Raw genomic sequence first — 14243 nt, 5'->3', positions numbered from 1 at the left:
TCATTGAATCTGTTTATGGAACAGATTTTTGTATCCAGAACGACTGTATTTTTTTTATGTTAAGGGGCCATTGTCTCTAGAATTACTCAAGCACCCTTGGTCTCTAATGATCTTTGGGTTTCCCCTGTGTACATATACTTGAGATGAGAATCTGCTGCAATAACTCAATGGCCCTATTCTAGGCACAGTCTTCCCCAGTGTAGGGTCAGTTTAAACATTTTTGCGAGGCTTTATTTTGATTTCCGGCCCGCCCTGGTCCCTGCTGTCAGTGTCATCACATCTTCTGTCTGCCTACAGCAACACTTGAATCGTGGGCGACGTTTCTGCAAGCACGGCTGGTGCAGGGAAGCGCAGCGGGGCGGGGGCAGTCGACATACGACGGAATAGGGATGATAATTTCTTTTTTTTTAAACCACTTACCTTGCGCTCACTGCATTGCTGACTCTGCGATGCGGCGAGCGCAAGGTAAGTGGTTTTATTATTTTTTAAGTGTTATTTTCCCTATTCCGTCACATGTCGATTCCCCCCACACCCTCATCCTGCTTACCTGCACCGGCCACGGCTGTGTTCCTGTGACACGGTTGGCTATGGCGTTCACAGCAACTGTGGTCAAACAGACCGCTCCGTCTCTGCATAGCAGAGGACCTTGAATATAGAAAGAAAACCTTTCATGATTCCATGCTTTGGAGCACACTGCAGCCCCAAGACACAAGTTTACACCATGCTAAGATGATGTATTTTAATTGGGAATGGAATGTAAACTTCAATTGTGGCAGCTCCAGAATGAGTTCTGGGGGTTGATATTGGAGGAATGGAAGCTAACACACATACAGGTGTCTATTCAAAAACTACTTACTGTAGTATGTTTACAATCTGGCTACAATAGTACCACTAACCTACTACAAAATCCTAGTCACATACCTATGTGCAGAGGTCTACGGCTCCCCTTCTCCTGTCTTTTAAGAGTTGGGGGGGGGGGGGAGGGCAGAGAGGAGTGGCTAAAAAAATTGAGAATTCCTAGTATTAAATGGGAGGAGTTATGAGAGGAGTAAGGAGGGGTTTAGGGAGGGCATGCACCGAAACCACAAAAATGTAAGCCCCTTCCCATGTTCAAACTGCCCTTGGCTAGTTCCTGCAGCCAAAAAGGAACCAAACCATAATACATGTACCCCAGCTCAGAGCTGAAATAAGTACAGCACAGCACATGGCCAATCACTGGTACTGCAACACCCTCCTATAGAAAGTAATGGAGGTTGGGACTTAAAATAAAACCAGATGGGAACATGAAACAAAAAATGTTTAAAAAGATAAATACAGGTTATTTAATGTTAAAACTATTTTTTTTAAAATAACAATTATTCATTTTAATATATCTGATTAACCTTTTCAAATTTTTAAAACAGTTGTGTTAATATTTATTCACAAAAATGTAATTGCTGTTAATTCGGTACATACATGTAAATACATGATAAAGTAATATAGTTGGTTTAATTTTGGTTTGATTTCGTTAATTAAACTGCAGAAAAATATTTTTCTATTGTCAAAATTATTACATTTTTAACTTAAAATTAAGTTAGCAATGCTGTACTACATAACATTATTCTACATTTAAAATAAATATAGACAAATTAAGATTGATAGATAACTTAAAAATATCCCCTCTTATTTATCTAAAAGTATAATAAACTGTTAAAATTGTATTTATACTTTACCATAAGGAGATCTCCACCCTGATAGCATAGGTCTCCACCAAGTGCGTGGAATGACAAATATGATGCTAAAGTCACTGCTGTTAGTGGCTTTAAAGCTGTACTTGATGTTTTTTCTGACTCCACCCCGTATTTCAGGAGGTGGAGACATGTAAGTCTACACTTTTGGATAACTTTACACTCAAAAGTTGTGAGCAGCCCAAAGCTGCACTAGATAAAGCGATATGGGCTGAAATGACAGAGCGAATGCCAGAAATATCCGGAAGGGTCACAATAGACCTAGAGAAATAGACGAGAAATAGGCAAGCCCTACACGTAGAACAGTACTTATCAGGAGAATGAGGGGAGGATCATGGAACCAAAAGTGTTTATATCCCGGGGGTAAAAGGTAAGTGGGTTTAATGAGTTTTTTCCTTAAAAATGTAGATAGACTGTTGTTAATCATGTTTTATGTGTTGATTAAAAATAATAAATAAAATTGCAACAAAAAAAAGCTGCCACTGAGCGGCCCGTTGGTCATTTTCACAGGTTGGTGGATAGGGATGGTCGAGCCCCCAAAGCTATAAAAATGTCTTAGACAGCAGGTAATAGTCATTCTCAATGAATATTGAATTATTAATTAACTCACTTCTAAATTAGCCAGACAGTGCCACCTTGTGGCAGACTGTCACAAGAGCCGGAGTTGACAATTAAGTGCCGGTGCTGAGCACCGGAAACCACAGACTCAAATTAAGCACTGGATTTAGAGATTTTCAGTGAGAAATAATTGTATATCTTTAAACCAGAAATATCCTTACCTGGAAGTGGGCTTTGCTCCAGCCATCCTTCTGCAGAGCATTCCTCAGATCCTTGTAGCTCCAGACCATCTGCAGGACATGCGACGCCGCCTTCACTTCCCGCTGTGATTGGCTGATGAGAGCAAAAAAAAATATATCACACATGAAGTCCAATTACAGACAGGAGTCAGACTCAAAACCCGCTAACAAACAGGAGGAGTTAGACCGAGATCCTAATTAAAGAAAGGAGTCGTCAGACCAGGAGTCTGCTCACAAAGAGGAGGAGAGAAGCCCAAAGCCAAATTACAAAGAGGAGTCAGACTCAGAACCCGCTAACAAAGAGAAGGAGTCAGACCCGACACATAAATACAGAGAGGATTAGTCAGAGTTGGAGCTCATTCACTAAGGGGCATAAGACCCAATGCCCATATACAGAGAGGAGTCAGTCCCAAAATCTGATCATAAACACAGTCAAAGAATGAGTCTTATTGAAGAAAGGAGTCATACTTGAAGCCCGGCTGTAAAGAACAAGAGTCAACTGTCACCTAATCGTAGAGAGGAAGAGTCATACCTGCTGCCCAATCACAGAGAGGAAGAGTCATACCTGCTGCCCAATCACAGAGAGGAAGAGTCATACCTGCCGCCCAATCACAGAGAGGAAGCATCATACCTGCCACCCAATCACAGCTAGGAAGAGTCATACCTGCCACCCAATCACAGAGAGGAGGAGTCAGACTTGAAGCCTGCTTACAAATAGACGTTGTCCCACCCGGTGTCCAATCACAGACAGGAGGGGCCAAATTCTGACAGTCGCACTCTGAAACCTGATAACAAAGAGAAGGAATAAGGTCCTGGACTCGCTCACGAAGAGGAGTCAGATGCACCACCTGGCCACGATGAGAAAGACTCTCACTCTGATTCTATGTCAGTCCACAGAGGCTCTGATTATGCTTCTCTTATCTTTACTGACAAAAACAGCAGCCAATAAACTTTAAACTGGCATGACCCCAGAAGGACAACCCCCTCCACCAGTCTGCACCAATCACTGTCCAGTCCAACATAAAACAATCCTTGTAAAACCGGAACCTTCCTCTTTCTTTGCTGCAGCAGCAAGTTAAGTGCCTTTCCCTTATTTGCTTCAGCGTATGGGGGTTTATGGTGTGTGATTTTGTGATTGTTTGTTATTGCGCGATTGCGCGACTTTGTATAGCGCTACTGCGCGACTTTATCCGACGTCGGGTTTCTTCGTTACCCGGTCCGCCGTCCTGCGGTGTGCGTTGCGCGTGTGAGCGCGTTAGGGGGCAGTGGAGCAGGAGGAGGCAGACGCGGCTTGCCCGCGCGAAGGGAGCAGTCGAGTGTGTGCCCCCAGTACGACGCGCATGCGCGAGGAGCCGAGTTCTGATTTTGCATTACCGGCTCCTCGCGAAGTGCGCGTTTCTAGGCTGCATCAATCCTTGGCCTCATGGGAACGCTGACCGGAGCGTGTCCGGATTAAGAGCTTTGCTCTAGGGGAGCTTGAATGTTAATAGGGGTCTCCTTCCACCGTATAATTACCTGCCTCTGTGGTGTGTTGACAACTGGGGTTGCAGAGTGTGTGTAGAGGCACCCCTGGGTTGCTCCCCCCTGTTAATCTCCTCCTCACCTCCTTTCACATGGATATGGCGTATTATGCCGGGGAGGGCGACCAGTGGGTCGAATTCAATGAATACGAGCAGTATGAGCCTGAGGAAGAACAATTGGAGGAGAACTTAGGTGAAGCCCTGGCTACCCACGACCAGAGCTCTGTTAGTAAAGCCCTGATTAAGGCGTTAAAGCCTTTTACTAAGTCCCATCATACCTCGGGCAAGAGAAAGTTTAAATCCTCCCGCAAGGGGGATACCTCTGCTCAGTCCCAGGCCCACAAGTTAGCGCAGATGGCCAAGTCAGTGATGAGGGACCATGGCTCTATGGCTTATCAGACATCGGGGGATTTCTCCTCAACGCCACCTGGTACTTCGGACTCGGAGGTGGATTCGATTGCTTCTAAAAAGAAGGCTAAGAAGACTAAGCACACGGCATACAAGGCAGATGATAGTCAGGTCCCTAAGAACCTTCTGTTTGACCCTAATAGTATAGTTCACCCTAGATCCACGGAATGGGTGCCCTGTGCTGAAGTTGCGCATTATGTCACCAATAACTTGCGTCAAGGTTTTGAGAGTGGGGTGCGAGCCACGTTGAGGTCGGAATGCCCCAGACCTTCAGTGACAGGGAAGGTGACGGATACTCCGGACCTTGATCCTACCATGACAGCGTTAATGAGGAAGTTCGCTAAGGACCCTAAAAAAGGGCTGGATAGAGCATGGCGGCGGTGCCAGGACAAATTGCTGGACGTCTCTGGACCCCTTACTAAAATTCTGGAGGCCGCGGTCAAGGCCAAGGAACAGGATGTGCCTATGGATACGTCGGATATCATGGAATGGGCCCAGCGCGCCATGTGCTTTTTGGGAAATGCGAATGTGGCTCTGACCACAGAGCGGAGACGCTCTTTTCTGATGCGGATTGATTCCAAATTGGCAGAGATGGCCACCAATGAACCAGGTTCTATGGCTAACGGCATGCTCTTCGGAGTCAAGTTCGTTAAGGAAATGGGCAAGTACGTCGCCACTTTCTCCGCGCTTGACAAGGCGCAGACTACGATAAAAAAGGTGCTTCACACCGGTGTTTTTGACAGGGCCGGACGTCAGCGAGGTCGAGGGTCCGGCCGAGGTTTTAATCAGACCTCACGTGGCGGTGAGCAACGAGGCAGAGATTACCAGCGCTCCAACTTCTATCCCTCCCGTAATCGAGGAGGTCGTGGCAGAGGACAGAAAGGAAACTACCGAGGACAACAGAATAATTCAGGAGACAATTCCTATTCAGGTACGAGTTCTTTGTGCAACAGAACACATGGTGGGAGGCAGACTGGCCTTATTTATTCACAAGTGGCGGGAGCTAACAACCGATCCCTGGGTGTTACAAACCGTCCAAGGGTACCACAGAGTTTTATGCCTCCCCTGCGCAGCGTCAAGCGCCCGCGCCACTGCATTTTTCCCTACAAGAACAGAGTTTCATAGACGCAGAGGTGCTGGCTTTGCTCAGAAAGGGAGCAGTAGTGGAGACTTTGCCACACGTTTAGGGCTTTGCGAGCACTGTCTTCATGGTTCCCAAGAAAGACCAGGGCTTTCGACTGGTTTTAAATCTCAGAGATTTCAACGCATGGGTTGTGTATCAGCACTTCAAAATGGAAGGCATACACCTACTGCGCGACATTCTGTTAGAACAGGATTGGATGGTACGTCTGGACTTGAAAGACGCATACCTGACGGTGCCCATTTTTCCACCGCATCGACGCTTTCTTCAATTTCTGTGGCGCAACAAGTGGTTCGAGTTTGCCGCCATGCCCTTTGGCCTCTCGTCCGCTCCCTGGTGTTTCACCAAACTGATGAAACCAATAGTTCAGTGCTTAAGGGAGAGGGGCGTAAGGCTGATCATTTATCTAGACGACATCCTGATTTTGGGATGCTCACCGGAGGTTGTTTCACTCCATCTGTCATGGACGGTTCACCTCCTTCAGGAACTGGGCTTCCTTTTGAATTTGCAGAAGTCCATTCTGACACCTTCACAGGTTATGGAATTCCTGGGGTTCCAGGTCGACTCAGTGAAGGCTCAATTGCTCTTACCGCTCAAGAAGAGGGTGGCGATCAAGAAGGAATTGAGGAAAGCGCTTGTCTCTCCGAAATTTTCCTTCAGGACCTTAGCACGCCTGGTGGGGCTGTTGGCCTCGTCCATCCAGGCGATCTTTCCGGATCCCTTGCATTACAGAGCTATGCAACGATTGAAGGCATTGCATCTACGCAAGGGTGTGACTTACGCCCAACAGGTTTTCCTGTCGGAGGACGCTCGCACGGAGATGAACTGGTGGTTGGAGCATATGGAGGCCTGGAACGGCAGAGCCATCTTTGCTGTCACCCCAGAAGTGGTGATAGAGTCGGATGCGAGCCGGTGAGGCTGGGGAGCCCGTTGCGGCTCTGTGGAGACCGGGGGCCGCTGGTCCCGCGAAGAATTGAATCTCAACATCAATTGCCTGGAACTCCTGGCGGGTTCCTTTGTGGTGCGTACTCTATCCCCTCAAATGATTTATTGTTGCATTCTCCTACGCATGGACAATGTGTCCGCGGTACGGTATATAAATCGCGTCGGAGGCACCAGGTCTCGACTCCTGGCGGAGATAGCCAAGGACTTTTGGCATTATTGCCTGGACCATCAAATCTCGGTGACGGCAGAGTACATTCCGGGATCTGTCAACGTGACAGCGGATTGGAACTCTCGGTATTTGAGGGATGCCAGCGATTGGAGGTTGCATCCCAGGATTTTCAGGGCTTTAGACCACTTATGGGGTCCGTGTGTGATAGATCTGTTTGCCTCACGGCTCAACAGACAGTTGCCCCAATTCTTCAGTATGGCGTCCGGATCCGTTGGCGATCAGCTCGGACGCCTTTCTTCAATCATGGACGATGGGTATTCTTTATGCGTTTCCTCCGTTCATTATGATCCCGAGGGTTCTAGCTCAGATTCGGAGGCAGAAGGCGGAGGTGATTTTGATCTCCCCGTGTTGGAAAACTCAAGCGTGGTTTCCGGTCGTGATGAGTCTTGCATGCGCATCACCAGTGCGAATCTCATCATTTCCAGACCTTCTTATGGACCCAGTGGGCCTTCAACATCCGCTGGTCCTTCTGGATCAGTTGTCTCTCATGGCGTGGAGACTTTCCGGAGACGCTGGCAAGTGCCGGGAGTTTCTCAGGACACTCTTTTTCTTGTCATAGGCATAGGCACCTTCCACCCACAAGCGTTATGAGTCAGCTTGGAGACGTTGGGTTGGTTGGTGTAACGAACGGCAGGGAGATCCAGTGGGATCAGATATCTCTATGATTGTGAATTTCTTAGCAGATTTAGCACAGTCGGGCTTGGCATACAGATCGGTGAATACTTTCCGATCAGCTATTTCGGCGGGACATCCGCACGTGGATGGTAAACCTGTTGGGGAACATCCACTGGTGTGTAAGGTTGTCAGGGGGGTCCGGCTGGTGAACCCTCATTAACCCAAGTATACTGAACTTTGGGACGTTTCTGTTATTTTGCGTGTTTTATCGGCTTGGCCGGCTAATGAGGGTCTGTCTAGGAAGCTGCTCTCAGCGAAACTTACGATTTTGCTATGTTTGATTTCCTGCAGAAGAGTATCGGACATTCGAGCACTGGATTTGTCAGGTAGAGTATTTACTCCCACGGGAGTTTCCTTTACAATTTCGAAGCGAACTAAGACACACTCAAAATGTATTTCCTATCCTGCATTTCCTCACCACAGTAAATTGTGTGTAGTAAAGTGTTTAAAGGTATATGAGGATTGTACTAGAGAGTTTAGGAACGATTTTGGTCAATTGTTGATTTCTCTGCAGAGACCTTTCCGCCCAGTCGCCAATGCTACTCTGGCCAGGTGGGTTTCCTGGTTGTTGAGTCTGGCGGGTATCGATTCCTCCAAATTTGGAGCTCATTCTGTTAGAGGGGCTATGGCCTCAAAATCCTTTGGTGCCGGTTCTCGGCTTCAAGACATCATGACTGCGGCTGATTGGTCATCTGAATCTACTTTTAAAACATTTTATCATAAACCTATTGTGGATGTGGCCTCGGTGGTGGTGGAGAAACTTTAAACTAGCATAATCGGAGCCTCCGTGGACTGACATAGAATGAAAAATTGTCTAGCAGACGCGACAAAGAATTTTCAATTCTATTAAGGACACGGAGGCGAGGATTATCCCACCCGGGTTGACAGTGGTGTACTTTGTATGGTGATTTGAAGATGTGATGTATTTTACCCACCCGAATGATGTTTATGGCTTGTTGTATTCCTTACTGTTGGAATAGCCATTACGACATGTATTTTCATTTCAGGTGATCAGCACAAGCAGGCCTGAGAAAAGATTTCTGCGGGCTGAGCTGGTTTTCAGCTGAGGAGAAGAAGTGTTACCCTTCGGACAAGAGGATGCGATAGTTGCCACGTTGGGTTCCGGTCTTGGTTGGACTGCGGAGGAAATCGCAAAGAAAGAGGAAGGTTCCGGTTTTACAAGGATTGTTATGTGTTGGACTGGACAGTGATTGGTGCAGACTGGTGGAGGGGGTTGTCCTTCCGGGGTCATGCCAGTTTAAAGTTTATTGGCTGCTGTTTTTGTCAGTAAAGATAAGAGAAGCATAATCCTCGCCTCCGTGTCCTTAATAGAATTGAAAATTCTTTGTCGCGTCTGCTAGACAATTTTTCATTCCACTCTCAAAGAGACAAGGGCAGATCCAGAACCCGATCGGAAGAGGAGGCGTCAGACTCAAAGCCCACTCACAAAGACGACGACTCAGAGAAAGGGTGCTCTCAAAGAGGAGTCGTAACATTTGCTGCCTTCGAAAAAGAGGACACAATAAGTACTCAAAAAAGTGATGGATGGAATGCTACCAATAACCCCAGCCACCGGTAATCACTCAGGCCACATCCTAATCCATTTTTATTTTGAACACCATGACACCCCAGTTTGGACCCAGACATATGCAAATCAGTCTTGACCCTATTCCGATAGGAACAGTCAAGCCTGAAGTCCTAAGCCAGGTCCTCCCTGAACCGTTACACAAGCAACCCAGGACCGGTTCCACCCTAGTTATGGGCTCATCAGACGGGGTAGCAGCTTGGTTCTGGTGGCAAACTACACATAAGACCAAAGTCTGGGCACACCCGGCCCACTTAGGGTGATATAATAAGTATAGAAAACAGTGATGGATGGAATGCTTGAATGAATCTCAGCCACTGGTAATCACTCTGGCCACATCCCAATCAAGCTAAAGAATGGTGGGTTGGAGTGTTACCCCGAGCTATTGCCAGTGGTTAGACTTAGTGCGAGCAGCCTCCTATCATCTTTTGTGCGTTTTAAAAAGAGGAGTTTTGCTCTGTACCGCTCACAAGAAGGAGTGGGATGCACAGTCCACTCACCATGAGAAGTCAATCTCTGAACTCGCTCACAAAGACCTGAGACTCAGTCACGAAGATCAGGAGTCAGACCTGGATAACGGTCTCAAAGGGGAGTCTGGCTAGTAGCAAGCTCATAACACAGAGGACTCAATTCAAAACACACTCACAGACAGATGGAGTCAGGCTCGGAACCCACTCACAGAGAGCGGATGCCCTAAACCCGCTTAGAGAGACCAAGTCAGACCCAGCACCCTTTGCCCAATGACATCAGGTGTTACTGTCTCTCCCAATCATAAACTGCTGCATTTTAAATTCCGCCGACGCACCTATATGACTCACAGCCTCATGGTCAGGATTGACTCCGCCCGCCCCCCCCCCGACATCTTCCAAATGTAGTGCTGAGGACGCGGACTTCTTTCACTTAGCAAGGACGTGCCCACACATCAGCAGTTACTGGTTTTATATCTTTACACAGCTTTCTCAGATGTTGAAGGAAGCGCTGACGCCAAAGCTCGCGCTTGCAGTACTAGGATATGTGCATGGCATCCCAAAGGAGTTCCGGTGCTTTGCCGCAATTGCACTTTTGTCGGCGAAGCAGGAGATTGCGCTGTGTTGGGGCAGCACTCGTCGCCGCACTGCTGTGCAGGAGCTTAAAAGCCTCATATTTTGTGACACAACTAGTGAGCTGTATGCCTTGATGCAGCCACCCACATCTCACCCACGTAATATCTGGCAACCCCTCCACACTTACCTGCAGGACTCGGCACCGTATTCACAGGATTGTCATGCCTTCATGTCATGTACACATTTCAAACGCTGCTACTGTTTGATCGCATTTTGCACTAGGCTGCTTTCCTTCTCTCTAGATCCACCGAGGTTGCAGCAGACAGACTCACTCTGGTAATAAATGCCAGGTGTGCCAGGTGGGCACCCTTTTTCAGATACTGACTCTGACATAGTGTGTAACATGTCTGCTCACTGTGCCCGCAGAACAATTATGCGTCTTACTGTTCTTTATATTTGCTGCAACTGTACAATTGTCACAAAAGGTTGTGTTGTTTTTTGTAATTGAAAATGATAAATAAAATGTAAAAAAAAATACTGCACACTCAGGACATGTAGAGGTAGCCTAAAACTATCTTCTATCCAGTCTACAGACACAAGTCAATAATGCTAGATGCTAACACCTCACCAGGATATTTAATTCCTGGACTCGACCAGCCAGGAGCGGTACCACAGTACACCTGCCTGCTCCTGGTACACACCGTCATCAGAAGAATCCAACACCGACTAACCACAAACAATCCATCTGAACCGAATTTGGGACAGGAGGGCATCAGCTTCCACTGCACAGGCCGAGGGTTAGAAGACGCTGCGATAGAGAAGCAGAGCCCTTCCTTCCCGGGCGGGTCTTATTGTGTATTTACGCGCAGTGGCGTAACAAAAGTTGAGGGGCCCCTTGCAATGTTTACGGAGGGGCCCCCACTCCAGATTTTTTATTTTTTTTGCAGAGTTTTATATAGCGCGAACTAGAACCGAACCGAATCAGTTATCAGAGCGCTTTACATAGCACCAGTTACGTTACATGAGGACACACTTTCATTTTAGGCACGGGGAGATTAAGTGATTTGCCCAGAATCACAGGGGGTTTTTGGCGTCGTTACCGAGACTCGAACCGAGTTCCCCAGGTCCGAGGTCGAGCGCCTTAGCCGTTAGGCTAAATTTAATCCGGAGCTCTCAGGCCTCAGTACTGTGCTGAGTGGGCCCCCTGCAGCCCGCCCCCCCCCCGCACCGCGGGGGCTGCAGGCGCCTGTGTTACGCCCCTGTTTACGCGATAAGGCCACTTCCTTTGTGCTAATACAACCCAGCAGGTCTTGCGTCTACTAGTCTTCAACACAGAGGCGCAACTAGAGCCACATTTCGGTGGGCTAATAAAAACTTTGAGGGGGGGGCTAAGTCTTCCAGCAGTAGGCAGAGTGGAGATGCAGGGGCTCTAAGAAGGGGTGAAAAAGCCTCGTTAACAAGCAAATGATCTTTTAAAGACCTGTGAAGTACTCGGGTGCGGCTGCAATAAGATGGACGCAAGACCAGCCAGCCCACAGCAGCTCAAAAACTGTCTATGTGTGTGCCTAAGAAGCGGTCTCAGCCTGGGCGGACACACTACGGGGGGACCCGGCCATTTGAGCCCTATGAGTGTTGCGCGCCTGCTTTAACATCAGATACGCACAGTGCTAAAGACACTGGGGCAACCATGCACTGCAGAATGCAAGTCATAACAGATGGAAAGGTCCAACTAAAAAAAGAGACTATCCAAGACTTTCCTGAAGGTGAGTACCTGTTTCGAGCGCTGCAACTGATAAGGTGGCGCGTTCCACAAAACGCTGGCTCGAGTAAGGAAAGCTTGACAACTGGGTTGTTGAAAGACACACTCTGGGTACTGTGGGGCTGACTGGAAAATTGACATGTACGTCAGTGTGAGAACCTACAACGTCACTAAGGCCATCAGTGGCAGCCGGTCCATTCCTTTTAGAGATGGAAACTGTTGACTGCGGAAGTGGATGTTAACTACGGCAAAGGTGCAGAGTTACGATCACACGCCAACCAAGATCTTTATTTCACTGGTGTTTCTACACCGTTAACTTGCAAACATTCCACTGATCACTGCCACTTCTTCAGATGGTCTGTATTTCTACCGACCATCAGGAACTTGTGTTGCTGAGTTAAGGCTATTCTATTCTATAAAGCACTTATAGAGCGCATAGTAACCCGTAGGCATCCCAGGGCTGAAAGTGCAGCACAAACTCGCTAAGGAGATTTAAAGGGACCCGTTCTGGAAGAGTCAAGCTTTTAATAGTTTCTAAAACGGAAGTTCCTATTTAGCTAATTGAGAATTGTTCTACCAGTAATGGACTTCTCTAAAAGCCTACTTCGCATTGCTCTGGCCTTGTGCAGGATTTTCAGACAGGGAAATAATGACCGGAGTGCTGCGTAGTTGTGGACTTCCACCTTCAATGCACAAAGAAGCTCGTGCAATGGCGGAACATAAATGTTGAATAAAACAGAGGAAAGACTGGGACCCAAAGTTAAATAGAGTAAGATTTGGCAGGGGGCGATGGTGCACCCCCACCAACCAAACTGATCTCAACCTGACAGTCTGACAGCAAAGACGAGAAAGGTTGTTGGTACATGTTGACATGGTCAAGGTTGTCGAAAGCTGCAGAAAGACCCAGCAACATTAAAAGGGTGAGGTCCATTGATCTAGAATTCTCAGCAGGCCAGTGTGAGCAAAGTGAGGGGGGGTGGGGAGGAGGGGGTTCTATTCCCCTATCAGGTCAAAATCTCCAAAGTATGGCCCATTGCAGCACTTGTTTTCTTTCTGCTGGCCCACAGCACTTGGCCTTGCGTTCTGCAAACATCTTGCAGCGGGTTTTGCTTTCAGTGGCCATGCTCTAGCGCTACATGCTTTCTGCAAGTATGTTGCAATGAGTCTCGCTTTCTGCTGGTACGCTTCACAGTGCTTTCCTTTCAATTCGTACACTTCAGAAAGTCTTGCTTTCTACTAGTACGCTGCAGTAGTTCTTGCTTTCTTCTAGTATGCTGTAGCATGTTTTGGTTTCTACTAGTATGCTGCAGTGGTTCTTGCTTTCTTGTAGTACGCTGCAGCATGTTTAGATTTCTGATAGTACGCTGCAGCATGTTTTGATTTCTTGTAGTATGTTGCAGTATGTTTTGATATTGGCTAGTACGCTGCAGTGGTTCTTGCTTTCTTCTGGTACGCTTCAGCATGTTTTCTTTTTGCTAGTACGCTGCAGTGGTTATTGCTTTCCTCTGGTACCTTCAGCATGTTTTCCTTTTTGCTAGTACGCTGCAGTGGTTCTTGCTTTCTTCCTGTATGCTGTAGCATGTTGTGCTTTCTGTTAGTATGCTGCAGTGGTTCTTGCTTTCTTCTAGTATGCTGCAGCATGATTTGCTTTCTGCTTGTATGGTGCGGTGGTTCTTGCTTTCTTCTAGTATGCTGCAGCATGTTTTGCTTTCTGCTTGTATGGTGCAGTGGTTCTTTTATTCTTCTAGTATGCTGCAGCATGTTTTGCTTTCTGTTAGTATGCTGCAGTGGTTCTTGCTTTCTTCTAGTATGCTGCAGCATGTTTTGCTTTCTGCTTGTATGGTGCAGTGGTTCTTGCTTTCTTTTAGTGCTCTGTAGCAGGCTGCAGTGGTTCCTGCTTTCTTCTAGTATGCTGCAGCATGTTTTGGTTTCTGCTAATGCTGCAGTGGTTCTTGCTTTCTTCTAATAGCTTTTGCATGTTGTGCTTTTTGCTAGTACGCTGCAGTGGTTTTTGCTTTCTTCTAGTACTCTGTAGCATGCTGCAGTGGTTCTTTTATTCTTCTAGTATGCTGCAGCATGTTTTGGTTTCTACTAGTATGCTGCAGTGGTTCTTTCTTTCTTGTAGTACGCTGCAGCATGTTTTGATTTCTGATAGTACGCTGCAGCATGTTTTGATTTCTTGTAGTATGGTGCAGTAGGTTTTGATATCGGCTAGTACGCTGCAGTGGTTCTTGCTTTCTTCTGGTATGCTTCAGCATGTTTTCTTTTTGCTACTTTGCTGCAGTGGTTCTTGCTTTCTTCTGGTACCTTCAGCATGTTTTCCTTTTTGCTAGTACGCTGCAGTGATTCTTGCTTTCTTCTGGTATGCTTCAGCATGTTTTCCTTTTTGCTAGTACGCTGCAGTGGTTCTTGCT

General features: G+C 47.2%; 1 protein-coding gene across 1 annotated transcript in view; it reads right to left on the bottom strand.

The window, feature by feature from the left end:
- ARVCF (ARVCF delta catenin family member) overlaps positions 1-14243 on the bottom strand; it is a 553290-nt gene that overhangs the window by 34394 nt on the left and 504653 nt on the right. Inside the window, exon 12 of the mRNA XM_078667927.1 lies at positions 2507-2618. Within this exon, the coding sequence (XP_078524053.1) occupies positions 2507-2618 (112 nt within the window). The remainder of the gene's footprint in view (positions 1-2506; positions 2619-14243) is intronic.

Source organism: Lissotriton helveticus, chromosome 11 (assembly GCF_964261635.1).
Source record: "Lissotriton helveticus chromosome 11, aLisHel1.1, whole genome shotgun sequence".
In the NCBI taxonomy this organism is placed as follows: domain Eukaryota; kingdom Metazoa; phylum Chordata; class Amphibia; order Caudata; family Salamandridae; genus Lissotriton; species Lissotriton helveticus.
This window is presented reverse-complemented; position numbering and strand designations above follow the sequence as displayed.